Raw genomic sequence first — 16,663 nt, forward strand, 5'->3', positions numbered from 1 at the left:
TTTCAAGATTTTGGATCATTATCACTATCATTATTCAGAATTCTTTATCAGGTAGATTCCCTATCTCTTCCTCTTTTGTTTGGTTTGGTGGGCATCTATCCTGTTCCTTTACCTGCTGGATATTCCTCTGTCTCTTCATCCTGTTTATATTGCTGTGTTTGGGGTGGCCTTTCTGTATTCTGGCAGTTTGTGGAGTTCTCTTTATTGTGGAGTTTCCTCACTCTGTGTGGGTTTGTACAGGTGGCTTGTCAAGGTTTCTTGGTTAGGGAAGCTTGTGTTGGTGTTCTGGTGGGTGGAGCTGGATTTCTTCTCTCTGGCATGCAATGAAGTGTCCAGTAATGAGTTATGAGATGTTAGTGGGTTTGGAGTGACTTTGGGCAGCCTGTATATTGAAGCTCAGGGCTGTGTTCCTGTGTTGCTGGAGAATTTGGTTGGTATGTCTTGCTCTGGAACTTGTTGGGCCTTGGGTGGTGCTTGGTTTCAGTGTAGGTATGGAGGCGTTTGATGAACTCCTGTTGATTAATGTTCCCTGGAGTCAGGAGTTCTCTGGTGTTCTCAGGATTTGGACTTAAGCCTCCTGCTTCTGGTTTTCAGTCTTATTTTTACAGTAGCCTCAAGACTTCTTCATCTATACAGCACTGTTGATAAAACATCTAGGTTAAAGATGAAAAGTTTCTCCACAGTGAGGGACACCCAGAGAGGTTCACAGAGTTACATGGAGAAAAGAAGAGAGAGGAGGGAGTTAGAGGTGACCCGAATGAGATGAGGTGGAATCAAAAGAGGAGAGAGCAAGCTAGCCAATAATCACTTCCTTATGTGCGCTCCACAGTCTGGACCGCTCAGAGATGTTCATGGAGTTATACAGGGAAGAGAAGAAGGAGGAAGGAGACAGAGGTGGCCAGGAGGATAAAGAGGGGAATCAAAAGGAGAGAGACAGATCCAGCCAGTAATCAGTTCCCTAAGTGTTCTCCACCGTCTGGAACCCACAAAGAGATTCACAGAGTTGGGTAGAGAAGAGAAGGGGGAGGGAGGAGATAGAGGTGACCTGGTAGAGAAAAAGGAGAGTCCAAAGCGGGAGAGAGCAGTCAAGTCAGTAATCTCACTCCCAAGTAAAAATGGGTACTGAAGATTGGGTTCTTAAAGGTACAAAATTGATAACAAATACCAAAAAGCAAAGATTAAAAATCCAGAGTAGAGGTTGGAGTTTCAAAAATACAATATTAAAGAAAAGAAAAAAAAGGAAAAATAAAAACCAAAGTCACAAAAATTATAAAAATATATATATATGAAGTTTCCTTTAAAAAATAGGGTCTCTTTTTTTTTTTTGCAAAGTAATAGTAGGTTATAAAAATGAAAATTAAAGGAGTAATAGAGGACTTAAAATTTTTTTAAAAAGTAATAAAAAGAATGATAGTAAAAATAGTAAAAATATATCTAGGACTTTCTCTGGTGTGTGTTTTTTTTTTTAATTTTTATTTTATTTTTAAACTTTACAATATTGTATTAGTTTTGCCAAATATCGAAATGAATCCGCCACAGGTATACCTGTGTTCCCCATCCTGAACCCTCCTCCCTCCTCCCTCCCCATATCCTCCCTCTGGGTCATCCCAGTGCACCAGCCCCAAGCATCCAGTATCATGCATTGAACCTGGACTGGCGACTTATTTCATACATGATATTATACATGTTTCAATGCCATTCTCCCAAATCTCCCCACCCTCTCCCTCTCCCACAGAGTCCATAAGACTGATCTATACATCAGTGTCTCTTTTGCTGTCTCGTACACAGGGTTATTGTTACCAGCTTTCTAAATTCCACATATATGCGTTAGTATACTGTATTGTCTCTGGTGTTTTTGTGGGCAGTGTGGGGTCAGTTCATTTTCGGATAGTTCCTTGGTCCAGCTTATATTTCTCCAGATCTATAGGCCCCTTCCTATGTAGTCGGTACTAACTACAGTGTTTTAATCTATTGCATCTGTCACTTCCAAGGCTGTTCCCTCTGTTTTAGCTTCTTCTGTTTGCTGGTCTCTTTAGCGTCTGATTTCGGCCCTGACACAAGGGGGCGATGGGACACTTTTTTAGGCTCACTTGTTCAGTCATGCTGTGGGGAGGAAGGGACCCTCCTTTTGAAGATAATCAGCTGCTTTTCTGGGTGTCTGATGTCCTCTGCCGGCATTCAGAAGTTGTTTTGTGGAATTTACTCAGCGTTTAAATGTTCTTTTGATGAATTTGTGGGGGAGAAAGTGGTCTCCCTGTCCTATTCCTCCTCCACCTTAGGACCACCCCCCCCCACCACATAAATTCTTAACTCCATCCCACCAACCACAACAGAAAGGGGATCACTCCCTCAAATTGAGCCCACTCCTTCCTTTTGTAGCCTGGATCCCACGTTTTCCTGTTTCATTAAACACTTGGTCCATGATTTAGTTTGTCATAGCCCTGTAATTTTAGATTTCTCTATTAACTAGCCATTTCCTTTACCATATGAACAAGCCAAAATCCTTACAATGTAAAATACTGTATTTCACCATCTAGTTCGCGACTTACACCTCCTTTCCACCTGGTTCAAAAATCTTAGAAATCCCGCCTATACTTGGCTTCTTTTAACCTACTTCATGTATTAATAGACGTCTGTTGCAACTATTCTCCCAAAGCCTCTTTGTTGCTAAAAGTGATAGACAACTTTTAAGATTCTTGTCTTAACTTGATATTCTCACACATTTGACCACAAAGACCACCTTCTCCTTGCAGACCTTGTCTCATCTTGGGTTTCTGTGTTGTATCATCCCTCTTTGGTCACTTAGTACTGCCTTCTCTGGATTCTCCTCTAAGCCTGTCCTTAAATACTGGAGCTTTTCAGGGTTCTGGTGTTAGTTTTCATCTAGGCACTCTCTTTGAGTGGTCTCATCCCTTCTGATGGCTTCAGTTCCTCCAGAAGTGCTGATAACACGCAGATTCCTATCTCCAGAGTATTTTCTTTAGCTTTTGATCCATCAGTCCAACAGATACAAGGAGTCCCACAAGCTCCTTGAATCCAAGGCTAGACTTATCGTGTTTCCTCCTCAGCTCCTTTCCCAAACTTACCTCTCCTATTTCCTTCTCTTTTCTTCTTTTAATCTTTGTGCCTCCTCTGCCTCTCCCTCTCTCTCTCCTATGTGACCCACCTGTGGCTCACTGGAAAACATGACTTTGACTCTCCATGGGGCACAGTTTATTTCCAAAGAACAGTTCTTTTCTTTATACTACAGACTTAAGTCAGATACCTAACAACTGTGTTTCTAAAGTTCTAGTGTATTCAAGTGTTTCTGCTGAAGCCCATTTTTGGGGAAGCTTCAAAGGAAGGGCAGACATCCCCATTTGATATGAAACAGAGCAAATGCTGTATCCACAGATATCTAATTCTTTGCTTGGCCACTGTAAAATATTTTATAAGTTGCATGAACTACACATGTTCATGAAGTAAAACAAATAGGTTTATATGCTCTTTTTGCAAGTTCTACATTTTGAAAAGCAGAGTTTGTTATTTGGGATCTCAAGATAAATTAGGATTAAATAATACAATATTGACATGCTGTTTCATATCAAGTGGAAATTCTTTAAAAAATTTGGCTTTGCAATCATCCTGGCATGCACTTACTTTGCTACTGGTATGTATCTGGCACTCCTGATTCGAATGCCAGCAGAATTTGAATCTGGAGATTCCACTTTATGGATCATGACTCTGTTATTTCTCTACACCAGGAGAAGGATGCAGGACTTCCTTTTGGGAAACCGCAGCTCTCTTACTGAGTTTATTCTTTTAGGATTCTCTGGCAACACAAAGATAAATGTTATTCTGTTCAGCGTTTTCCTTTTCCTCTACCTTGTCACCCTTCTGGGAAATGGGCTCATTATCACCTTGATATGCAAGGACTCCCGCCTCCACACACCCATGTATTTTTTCCTTAGTGTCCTATCCATTCTGGATATGGGGTATGTCACCACCACAGTGCCCCAGATGCTGGTACATCTGGTTTCCAAGAAAAAGACCATTTCTTACGTTGGATGTGTGGCCCAGATGTACATCTTTCTGATACTAGGTATCACTGAGTCTTGGCTTTTTGCAATCATGGCTTATGACAGGTATGTAGCCATTTGCCACCCCCTGAGGTATAATGTCATCATGAGCCCTTTGCTGTGTGGGTTAATGGTGGCCTTCTGTGGATTCTGGAGTACTAGTTGTGCCCTGATATACACGGTCTCTGCTATGATTCTTCCCTATTGTGGACCCAATGAGATAAATCACTTCTTCTGTGAAGTACCTGCAGTCTTGAAGTTAGCCTGTGCAGACACATCTCTCAATGACCAGGTGGACTTCATCTTGGGCTTCATCCTTCTGTTGGTCCCACTCTCCCTCATCATCATTGTCTACATCAATATATTTGCTGCCGTCTTGAGAATCCACTCATCCCAAGGGCGACTCAAGGCCTTTTCCACCTGTGCCTCCCACATCACTGTGGTCACCATGTTCTCTATTCCATGTATGGTTATGTACATGAGACCTGGATCGGAGGCCTCCCCAGAAGAGGACAAGAAGCTGGCTCTGTTCTACAACGTCATCTCTGCCTTCCTCAACCCCATCATCTACAGCCTGAGGAACAAAGATGTGAAGAGGGCTTTCCTCAAAGTGACAGGGTGGGGCAACACACCCGAATAAAGTCACAGCAGCTGGGGCACCAGCAACAGACCCAGGACACAGCCTATATGACTTCTCCATCCAAATCCTTTTGTATGTCCCTGGGCACACCTGATATATCGGGTGGCTAGATTCAGTGGGACTGCATATCAGAACACCTGAAGGGCTAAGGCAGTGGGTGTCCCTCAAGCACAAAGACACCAGACAGCGTCTCCATGTAGGCAAGTCCCATGTTTGATTCATCTCCGTATCACCAGTTTATAAGATCTAGCAAAGAACTGGAATCAATTTTTATTTTTAATAAGATGCTATTTTATTAAAATAATAAAAATATTATTATTTTTATTTTTATTACTAAATGAACACAAGACTGGGTGCTTGAGCTCTGGACTCATGAAATAAGTTCAAATTGATGGGGACAAGATGACTTCCAGATTCCCAGATCAGTGACACAACTATGGCTTAATCAGGGACAAGTTCTGAAGTAAGACTAATTTAAGATAAATAGATGGTTGTCCTATAAAATAGAGTTTAGGGATGTAATAAAGGTCAGTTTTCATTTAGTACTATTAAGAGAGAATGAATTTAGGGCACAGTAAACCTCATGTCACTAAGGAAAGGAACTCTGTTTTAGTGAGGGGATATTTGTAGAGGGGAATAGAATCTCCTAGTAATTGGGTGAAAATCTCCTCCCACCCAGACACTTCTATAATGTATTTTCAACTTTATTGAAGTACACTGACATATAATGAGCTGTAGATATTAAAAGTAAATATTCTGGTGAGTTCTGAAGCATGAATACAGCTGTGAAACCATCGCCATAATCAAAATCACCATAACCACCATCCCCCCAAGTTTTCTTGTGATCTTTGCGATTCCTCTGTATTAGTTATTTATCTATTGCTGTGTAACAAATCACCTCCCCCCAATTTTGTGTCTTAAAAAAACAAACATTTATTTTATTTTTTAACACTTTCTGTGGGTCAAGAATTTGAATGAAAGTTTGCTGAGTCCTCTGGATTAGGGGCTCTCAGGAGACTGCAATAAAGGTATCAGCTGGAAGAGTAGATCTTCTAAAGTTCAACTGGTGAAGAATCTACTTCTAAGCACACATGACTGTTTGCAGAGTTAAGTCCTGCCAGGCTATTTGATTGAGGGTTTCATTTTCTTCCTGACTATTGTTTAGTTCATTCATCACTTCCTTTCATGTGGACCTCTCCCTACAGCAGCTCTCCATGTGGCAGTTGGCTTTACCTGAGCAAACAAGAAAGAGAGCAAGAGAGAGACTGTGAAAAATGTGGAAGCCAGGGTCTTTTGCAGCCTAACCTTGAATGTGACTTCCAATCTCTTTTGGGATATTCATGAATAGCAAACTAATGGGCTTAGCCCAGACTCAAGGGGAGGGGATTACCTTAGACACGAATACCAGAATACAGGGGTCATTGGTTCATGCAAACTTCTCCCTTGTGACTCAGACTCTTGCTGCTACTCAAGGAGGGGTCTATGTTTGAGTGTCACCAGGATCATCTAGGAGTTGTTAAGAAGTACAGAATCTTGGCACCCTACACACCTTTGGGATCAGAATTTCACTTGAAAAGATATTTCATGTGATTCTTACGCACATTTGAGTTTGGTAACAATGATTTAGCCAACACTGCAGGGACAGTATCACACAACCTGTGTCAGTAGACCTGTAGTGTAACTACAGCTTTTTTTTGTTGTTGTTAAAAAATGTTTGTGATAATTTAAGCTCAGAAGTGAATAAAGCTTTTTAAAAACTAAGAGGAGAAACCTAAACTTCCTTGACACAGGTTTGGCTCCAGGGTTTCAGGTAAGACTGAGAATCTTACATTCTCTTGTCTCTGAGACTTTATTTGTCATTTATATTGAGTCAGTTATCTGACACTGTAATTATCTTGAGAAAAACCTGAATTTGGCTTCTGTCCACCTTGTTTGTAACTCTCACTTTATTTTGTTGAGAAGAATAAAAAAGAGCAGCATATGGTTATCTGGAATTGGCAGAAAGAAAGGGGCTAGAGTATTGACATTTTATTATCTTATCTCAAAGAAAGGCACCTTTTTTTGGTCTTATTTCCCTGCCAGCTACCATCCATATCTTCATTTTCCTTGGGAAAAATTTTTTAGAAAGAGTTGTCTATACTCTAATTCCTGTCCTACAATCTTCTCTGAAACACACTGGTTAGGTTTGACTCTTATTCACACCATTAATACTTCCTTCACCACTACCTCAGTTCAGTTCAGTTTGGTTGCTCAGTCGTATCTGACTCTTTGCAAATCCATGGACTGCAACACACCAGGCCTCCCTGTCCATCACCAACTCCCGGAGTTCACTCAAACTCACGTCCATTGAGTTGGTGATGCCATCCAGCCATCTCATCCTCTGTCGTCCCCTTCTCCTCCTGCCCCCAATCCCTCCCAGCATCAGAGTCTTTTCCAATGAGTCAACTCTTCGCATCAGGTGGCCAAAGTATTGGAGTTTCAGCTTCAGCATCATTCCTTCCAAGGAACACTCAGGACTGATCTCCTTTAGAATGGACTGGTTGGATCTCCTTGCAGTCCAAGGGACTCTCAAGAGTCCTTCTCCAACACCACAGTTCAAAAGCATCAATTCTTCGGTGCTCAGCTTTCTTCACATCCAACTCTCACATCCATACATGACCACTGGAAAAACCATAGCCTTGGCTAGATGGACCTTTGTTGGCAAAGTAATGTCTCTGCTTTTGAATATGCTATCTAGGTTGGTCATAACTTTCCTGCCAAAGAGTAAGCATCTTTTAATTTCATGGTTGCAATCACCATCTGTAGTGATTTTGGAGCCCAAAAAAATAAAGTCTGACACTGTTTCCACTGTTTCCCCATCTATTTGCCATGAAGTGATGGGACTGGATGCCATGATCTTAGTTTTCTGAATGTTGAACTTTAAGCCAACTTTTTTAACTCTCCTCTTTCACTTTCATCAAGAGGCTCTTTAGTTCCTCTTCCCTTTCTGCCATAAAGTTAAGTCGCTCAGTCGTGTCTGACTCTTTGCGACCCCATGGACGGTAACCTACAAGGCTCCACTGTCCATGGGATTTTCCAGGCAAGAATACTGGAGTGGGCTGCCATTTCCTTCTCCAGGGCATCTTCCCAATCCAGGGATTGAACCCGGGTCTCCTACATTGCAGACAGACACTTTACCGTCTAAGCCACTAGGGAAACCCTCTGCCATAAGGGTGGGGTCATCTGCATATTTGAGGTTATTGATATTTCTCCTGGCAATCTTGATTCCAGCTTGTGCTTCAACCAGCCCAGCGTTTCTCAAGATGTACTCTGCATATAAGTTAAATAAGCAGGGTGACAATATACAGCCTTGACGTACTCCTTGTCCTATTTGGAACCAGTCTGTTGTTCCGTGTCCAGTTCTAACTGTCATGTCCTGACCTGCATAGAGATTTCTCAAGAGGCAGGCCAGGTAGTCTGGTATTCCCATCTCTTTCAGAATTTTCCACAGTTTATTGTGATCCACACAGTCAAAGGCTTTGGTGTAGTCAATAAAGCAGAAATAGATGTTTTTCTCAAACTCTCTTGCCTTTTTGATGATCCTATGAATGTTGGCAATTTGATCTCTGGTTCCTCTGCCTTTTCTAAAACCAGCTTGAACATTTGGAAGTTCACGGTTCACATGTTGCTAAAGCCTGGCTTGGAGAATTTTGAGCATTACTTTGCTAGCATGCGAGATGAGTGCAATTGTGCATAGTTTGAACATTCTTTGGCATTGCCTTTAATTGCGACTGGAATGAAAACTGACCTTTTCCAGTCCTGTGGCCACTGCTGAATTTTCCAAATTTGCTGGCATATTGAGTGCAACACTTTCACAACATCATCTTTTAAGATTTGAAATAGCTCAACTGGAACTCCATCAACTCCACTAGCTTTGTTTGTAGTATTGCTTCCTAAGGTCCACTAGACTTCACATTCCAGGATGTCTGGCTCTAGGTGAGTGATCACACCATCGTGACTATCTGGGTCATGAAGATCTTTTTTGTATAGTTCTTCTGTGTATTCTTGCCATGTCTTCTTAATATCTCCGGCTTCTGTTAGGTCCATACCATTTCTGTCCTTTATTGAGCCCATCTTTGCATGAAATGTTCCCTTGGTATCTCTAATTTTCTTATAGGGGACTGGAATGCAAAATTAGGAAGTCAAGAAACACCTGGAGTAACAGGCAAATTTGGCCTTAGAGTACAGAATGAAGCAGGGCAAAGGCTAATAGAGTTTTGCCAAGAAAATGCACTGGCCATAGCAAACACCCTCTTCCAACAACACAAGAGAAGACTCTACACATGGACATCACCTGATGGTCAACACTGAAATCAGATTGATTATATTCTTTGAAGCCAAAGATGGAGAAGCTCTACACAGTCAGCAAAAACAAGACCAGGGCTGATTGCGGTGGAGATCATGAACTCCTTATTGCCAAATTCAGACTTAAACTGAAGAAAGTGGGGGAAACCACTAGACCATTCAGGTATGACTTCTAACTCAATGGAACTAAGCCATGTCGTGTGGGGCCACCCAAGATGGACAGGTCATGGTGGAGAGGTCTGACAGAATGTGGTCCACTGGAGAAGGGAATGGCAAGCCACTTCAGTACTCTTGCCTTGAGAACCCCATGAACAGTATGAAAAGGCAAAATGATAGAATACTGAAAGAAGAACTCCCAGGTTGGTAGGTGCCCAATATGCTACAGGAGATCAGTGGAGAAATAACTCCAGAAAGAATGAAGGATGGAGCCAAAGCAAAAATAATACCCAGTTGTGGATGTGACTTGTGATAGAAGCAAGGTCCGATGCTGTAAAGAGCAATATTGCATAGGAACCTGGAATGTTAGGTCCATGAATCAAGGCAAATTGGAAGTGGTCAAACAGGACATGGCAAGAGTGAACGTCGACATTCTAGGAATCAGCAAACTAAAATGGACTGGAATGGGTGAATTTCACTCAGATGACTATTATATCTATTATTGTGGGCAGAATCCCTTAGAAGAAAGGGAGTAGCCATCCTGGTCAACAAAAGAGTCTGAAATGCAGTATTTGGATGCAATCTCAAAAATGACAGAATGATCTCTGTTTGTTTCCAAGGCAAACCATTCAATACCACAGTAATCCAACCCTATGCCCCAACCAGTAACGTTGAAGAAGCTGAAGTTTAATGGTTCTATGAAGACCTACAAGACCTTTTGGAACTAACATCCAAAAAAGATGTCCTTTTCATTATAGGGGACTGGAATGCAAAAGTAGGAAGTCAAGAAACACCTGGAGTAACAGGCAAATTTGGCCTTGGAATACGGAATGAAGCAGGGCAAGGCTGATAGAGTTTTGCCAAGAGAACACACTGGTCATAGCAAACCATAGCAAACCCTCTTCCAACAACACAAGAGAAGACTCTACACATGGACATCACCAGATGGTCAACACCGAAATCAGGTTGATTATATTCTTTGAAGCCAAAGATGGAGAAGTTCTATACAGTCAGCAAAAACAAAACTGGGAGCTGACTGTGGCTCAGATCATGAACTTCTTATTGCCAAATTCAGACTTAAATTGAAGAATGTAGGAAAAACCACTAGACCATTCAGGTATGACCTAAATCAAATCCCTTATGATTATACATTGCAAGTGAGAAATAGATTTAAGGGACTAGATCTGATAGACAGAGTGCCTGATGAACTATGGATGGAGGTTTGTGACATTGTACAGTAGACAGGGATCAAGACCATCCCTATGGAAAAGAAATGCAAAAAAGCAAAATGGCTGTCTGAGGAGGCCTTACAAATAGCTGTGAAAAGAAGAGACGCGAAAAGCAAATGAGAAAAGGAAAGATATAAGCATCTGAATGCAGAATTCCAAAGAATAGCAAGGAGAGATAAGAAAGCCTTCCTCAGGGATCAATGCAAAGAAATAGAGGAAAGCAACAGAATGGGAAAGACTAGAGATCTCTTCAAGAAAATTAGAGATACCAAGGGAACATTTCATGCAAAGGTGGGCTCGATAAAGGACAGAAATGGTATGGACCTAACAGAAGCCGACGATATTAAGAAGACATGGCAAGAATATACAGAAGAACTGTACAAAAAAGATCTTCACAACCCAGATAGTCATGATGGTGTGATCACTCATTTAGAGCCAGACATACTGGAATGTGAAGTCTAGTGGACCTTAGGAAGCATCACTATGAACAAAGCTAGTGGAGGTGATGGAATTCCAGATGAGCTATCTCAAATCCTAAAAAATGATGCTGTGAAAGTGTTGAACTCAGTACGCCAGCAAATTTGGAAAACTCAGCAGTGGCCACAGGACTGGAAAATGTCAGTTTTCATTCCAATCGCAATGAAAGGCAATACCAAAGAATGTTCAAACTATGCACAATTGCACTCATCTCACATGCTAGCAAAGTAATGTTCAAAGTCCTCCAAGCCAGACTTCAGCAATACGTGAACCATGAACTTTCAGATGTTCAAGCTGGTTTTAGAAAAGGCAGAGGAACCAGAGATCAAATTGCCAACATCCACAGGATCATCGAAAAAGCAAGAGAGTTTGAGAAAAACATCTATTTCTGCTTTATTGACTACACCAAAGCCCTTGACTGTGTGATTCACAGTAAACTGTGGAAAATTCTGAAAGAGATGGGAATACCAGACCACCTGACCTGCCTCTTGAGAAACCTATATGCAGGTCAGGAAGCAACAGTTAAAACTGGACATGGAACAACAGACTGGTTCCAAATAGGACAAGGAGTACGTCAAGGCTGTATATTGTCACCCTGCTTATTTAACTTATATGCAGAGTACATCTTGAGAAATGCTGGGCTGGTTGAAGCACAAGCTGGAATCAAGATTGCCAGGAGAAATATCAATAACCTCAAATACGAAGATGACCCCACCCTTATGGCAGAGAGGGAAGAGGAATTAAGGAGCCTCTTGATGAAAGTGAAAGACGAGAGTGAAAACATTGGCTTAAAGCTCAACATTCAGAAAACTAAGTTCATGGCATCTGGTCCCATCACTTCATGGCAAATAGATGGGGAAATAATGGAAACAGTGTCAGACTTTATTTTGGGGGGCTCCAAAATCACTGCAGATGGTGACTGCAGCCATGAAATTAAAAGACACTTACTCCTTGGAAGGAAAGTTATGACCAACCTAGATAGCATATTCAAAAGCAGAGACATTACTTTGCCAACAAAGGTCCGTCTAATGAAGGCTATGGTTTTTCCAGTGGTCATGTATGGATGTGAGAGTTGGATGTGAAGAAAGCTGAGCACTGAAGAATCGATGCTTTTGAACTGTGGTGTTGGAGAAGACTCTTGAGAGTCCCTTGGACAGCAAGGAGATCCAACCAGTCCATCCTAAAGGAGATCAGTCCTTTAGGATGGGTGTTCATTGGTAGGACTGACACTGAAGCTGAAACTCCAATACTTTGGCCACCTGATGCGAAGAGCTGACTCATTTGAAAAGACCCTGATGCTGGGAGGGATTGAGGGCAGGTGGAGAAGGGGATGACAGAGGATGAGATGGTTGGATGGCATCACTGACTCAGTGGACATGAGTTTAGGTAGACTCCGGGTTTGGTGATGGACAGGGAGGCCTGGCATGTTGCAGTCCATGCGTTCGCAAAGAGTTGGATATGACTGAGAGACTAATCTGAACTGAACTGAAGATTTGAGAAAGTCCTAACTGCCATACATTGAGGGCTTAGACTACTTACTATTGCTTGGTTTTACAAAATATGAATATTACTTTTAGGTAAATCTGTGCTCCCACTAGCAATGTATGAAATCCATGTTTCGTTGTATACTGGCAAACTCTGATATGTTGTCTTAAAAACTCTGCCAGTTTCTGAACATGAACAAGTGTTATCTCACTGATGTTTTATTTGTATTTCTTTGGTGCCTACTGTGGTGTGATTTCCCCATATGTTTATTAATTATATGATTTTTTCTTTAAAAGAACTGTTATCTGCTTTCCTGATTGTTTATATCTTCTTTCCAGTTTGTCAAAGCTCCTTCTGTGTTAATGATTTTATTCATATGTCTGTATGTATGTTGCAGTTATGTGCCCTGTGTTGTTATTTGTCTTTAATTTTGTTTCATTATTTATAAAACACTCTAGCACCTGGATGGTAGAATTGTATAATACATTGGGGATGTTTTGAACCTGCACCCTTGGCATGGCCCATGTCCTCTCATGGAGGGGACAGACATTCATGTTATATTTTTTGGTCAGCCTAGCTGATTATTTTGCAAGAAATTTCATAGGCAATGAATATTAGCAAGAGGCTTGGAAAGATGAACCCAAGGGAGCAACATGTTAGCTTATGGGACAAGTTTCCAGAAACTCGTGGGAATTGCTTTGATGAGTGCTGAAGTGTCTTGGCACCTAGCAGTCAGTAAATATGGGTGATGCTCAGTACATAACCCTGCAGATCTATGAAACATGGGGAAAAAGGATTCATATCTATAAAGATTCTATGAGAAATAAACATTGTTTCAGGGAAAGTCTCTTCAAGCAAGAGAGAACAGAGCAAAAACTCCCCACTGAATCTTTAACCTCTCTCTCTTAATTCTCTAATTTTTGCATCCAGGGGTTGTACTTACCTCCTCCACCACACACACACACACAATTTCTCTCATCCTTGAGTGGACAAAGTCCCTTCTCCTTGAGACTACCCAAGAGAGGCTATAGTTTTCAAAAATGGACACTATTATTAGTAGAAACAAAGAGAAAAGGGAAATCAAGAGTATAAAACTACAAAAGAACAGAAAAAAATGGTGGTAAAAGAAATTTCGACTTTCTCAGACAACTTCAATTGACCCTAGATGATCTAACTGACACAGCTTGTGAATGAGTTATGTAGGTTCATTTCCTCCTCCTCAAGTCCCTTCTGCACCTTAGAATCTCCACTTAACCGTTTCTGAGTTTCTCCTTCTTCCTCTCTCCAGCCCTTCACCACCCATTTTCCCCTTTCTCTCTAGAGATCCATTCGCTTCCACAGACCAGGAAGATCATGGCCATATAAGAGTTGGTAATTCATCCCTGAGTAAAAAATTTTATAAGTTAAAACTAACATTTGCTAAAAAATTACTGTATGACAATTCTGTACCTTTAGTGTACTATCACATTTAATCATTACAACTTCCTTGTGAGGAAGAGATCTAAACCTTAGAATTAAGTTAAATGAGCTGCAAGAATTCAGGTGCCTAGTGAGTGGTAAAGCCAAGTCTCTCATCCTAGTCTGCCTGGCACTAGAGTTCAGGCTCTTGATCACTGTGTTAGACCCGGATCCTCTTTGTCTCAAACCACACCACCACACATAATGCTGATGAAAAAGCACACTGTTCTCTCCCACAGGCCCAGGATGGACAGTTAGCTATATGAAGACCATCACTTCAGGTCTCATGAAAGTGTGTTTGAGGAGTTGATGAGTCTGTGTTCTGCATTGTAAGACTTCCCAGATCTTCATCTTTAGAGTGTCACTCTGGGGCCCTGCCCCTTCCCATCAGTTTGAGGAAAGCATTTTTCACATCCTTATTCCTCAGGCTGTAGATGACAGGGTTGAAGAAGGCTGTGGCAATGTTGTAGAAAAGGGCCATTTTCTTGCCACTCTTTGACAAGGAGTCAGAGCCAGGGCTCATGTACATGATGATGCATGGAATAGCGAACATGGTGACCACAGTGATGTGGGAGGCACAGGTGGAGAAGGCCTTGATCCGCCCCTGGGCTGAGCGGATCTTCATGATGGTGGCAAAGATGTTGACATAGACAAGGACAATCAGGGAGAGTGGGACCACAATGACATTGAAGCCGGTGATGAAGTCCACCAAATCATTGAGGGATGTGTCTGCACAAGCCAGCTTCAGGACTGCAGGGACCTCACAGAAGTAGTGGTCAATTTCATTAGGGCCACAGTAGGGAAGGCGCATAGCAAAGAAGGTATCAGTCAGGCCACCCAGCACACCATAGGCTGCACAGATGCCCACCATGAGAAGGCACACCCAGCGGCTCACGATGACCTTATACCGGAGAGGGTGGCAGATGGCCGTGTACCTGCCCACGGACATGATGGAGAAAAGCCAGGACTCAGTGATCCCACAGAGGAGGAAGAGGTACATCTGGGCCACACATCTAGCAAAAGAGATGGCTCTCTTCTTGCTGAGAATATGCACGAGCATCTGGGGCACAGTCGTGGTGGTGTAGCACATGTCCAGCATGGAGAGGACACTGATGAAGAAGTACATGGGCGTGTGGAGGCGTGTGTCCTGGTGAATGAGGGTGATGAGGAGGCTGTTGCTCACAAGGATCAGCAGGTAAAAGACTAGAAAGAAGGTGAAGAGCAGAGGATTGGTCCTGGGGTTCGAGGCAAAGCCCAACAGGATGAATTCTGTCACAGCTGAATGGTTAAGCTCCTGCATTGTGATCTGCCTGTTTAAAGATTTTGAGGGATATGTAATTTATTGGGTTTTGGTACCAAGGAACTTTCACACTCATTTTTTCATTTATGTTTCTTAACAGGAAGTTTGGGCTAGCAGATGAGCACTACTGGAGAGGTCCCTGTAGTAGTTTGAGTGGTGTCAGCATTTGGTTCTGGATTAAGTTACAGTCATGGTGATGAAATGGTGAAGGCCAAGTCAAGGAAATGCTGTGTGCTGTGTTCAATTCTGTCTCTTCCTTTCCAGAGACAGCTTTGCTTTTCTCAGATGTATTCGTTCCATTTTATGATTTCTCTTGGGACAACAGAGGTTTCTAAACCTTGGTTTAAAGATCAGGATTAGAACTATTACACTCATAAAATGGGTTAAGCTTTTCATCACTGTTAGGATTATCATTAATGTTAGACTTTTTCTGGTGAACGAAACTTTACTGATGTTCATTAATTATGTCATTGATTCAACATAGTTTTTGCCAAATGCTTACTATTTATTGTAAATCAAGGGGGCAAGGAAGAGTTATAAATGATATGAGTAGGAAAATGATTTCATGCAATCTACCAAGATAAATTCTAAGTATGTTAAAGAGTGAAATGCAAAAAATAATATAGTAAGACAATCTTGGAAAAATACATGGGTGAATATTTATTTTATGGTGGAAGAGATGCCTTTAAGTATCAACTGCGTATTCCAATTCCTTCAGCCTCTTGGCGTTGACCCTTATCCTCTAATAACTAAACAAAGCAACACAGCTCCTCATCGGACCTGCTGTCTATTTACTCAGTAGTTTTGAGGGCTCCTTGTGATTCCCAGGTCATTTTGCTCTAAAATCCTTGGTGTCATTGAATCCTTGACCCACCTTGCTGCCTTGCTTGTGTGGGTACTGAACTTTTCAGTGGTTCATCCCTATGCTCTTTCTTCATCATGTCCCCAAACCTCACTAACACAAGGATGATATATGTAAGACTTGTCCTAAAGGTATGGGTAAAAGGAAAGATTTATAATGCAGTACAGAACAGAAAACTCTTTTTTTAATGAACATTTAATACTGTATAGTTCCTAAGTTATCTGTGCAGCACTTCTTCCTATATAGCTCCCAGCCAGCTGGCAGGTGACTGGAGACTGGTCTACTTCTTGGAATCTCCTCCCATCTCCCCTTGTCTCCCTGTTGTAGGACTCTCCTTACTCCTGTTACCTGGGCCATGAGCCATGAATCCAATGCTTCCAAATCAGTGCTTTCAAGCTTCACTGTGCTTCAGAATTACCTGGAAGGCATGTCAGATGCTGCTACTGCGTCATAAGGAAATTTGAATTGGAAGATGGGGTTGGAAAGTGAGAATTTGCATTTCTAACAAGTTTCCCAGGTTCTTCACATGCTGGGGGTCACAGTTTGAAAAATGATCTACTTAACGGTAAAGATAAAGTTGGTCCTTTCTGAATTTCCCTTTCTCCACATTATGCTTAATTGCATTATGCTCATTGTAAATCCCCTACTTAAATG

At 41.7% G+C, this 16,663-nt stretch overlaps 2 protein-coding genes across 2 annotated transcripts; one reads left to right on the top strand and one right to left on the bottom strand.

Moving 5' to 3' along the window:
• Positions 1–3,750: 3,750 nt before the first annotated feature.
• Positions 3,751–4,698, top strand: LOC102389385 (olfactory receptor 2A12-like). Its single transcript, XM_006068304.4, has one exon. The coding sequence runs from the start codon at positions 3,751–3,753 to the stop codon at positions 4,696–4,698; it is 948 nt and encodes a 315-aa protein (XP_006068366.4).
• Positions 4,699–14,208: 9,510 nt separating this feature from the next.
• LOC102390038 (olfactory receptor 2D2-like) lies at positions 14,209–15,147 on the bottom strand. The gene has a single exon (XM_025289354.3). It carries the CDS (start codon positions 15,145–15,147, stop codon positions 14,209–14,211), a length of 939 nt encoding a protein of 312 aa, XP_025145139.3.
• Between the last annotated feature and the right edge of the window lie 1,516 nt (positions 15,148–16,663).

Source organism: Bubalus bubalis, chromosome 6 (assembly GCF_019923935.1).
Source record: "Bubalus bubalis isolate 160015118507 breed Murrah chromosome 6, NDDB_SH_1, whole genome shotgun sequence".
Taxonomy (NCBI): Eukaryota; Metazoa; Chordata; class Mammalia; order Artiodactyla; family Bovidae; genus Bubalus; species Bubalus bubalis.

Coding starts and splice junctions, on each gene's coding strand:
- LOC102389385 (XM_006068304.4), top strand. CDS start 3,751: ATGCAGGACTTCCTTTTGGGAAACCGCAGCTCTCTTACTGAGTTTATT.
- LOC102390038 (XM_025289354.3), bottom strand. CDS start 15,147: ATGCAGGAGCTTAACCATTCAGCTGTGACAGAATTCATCCTGTTGGGC.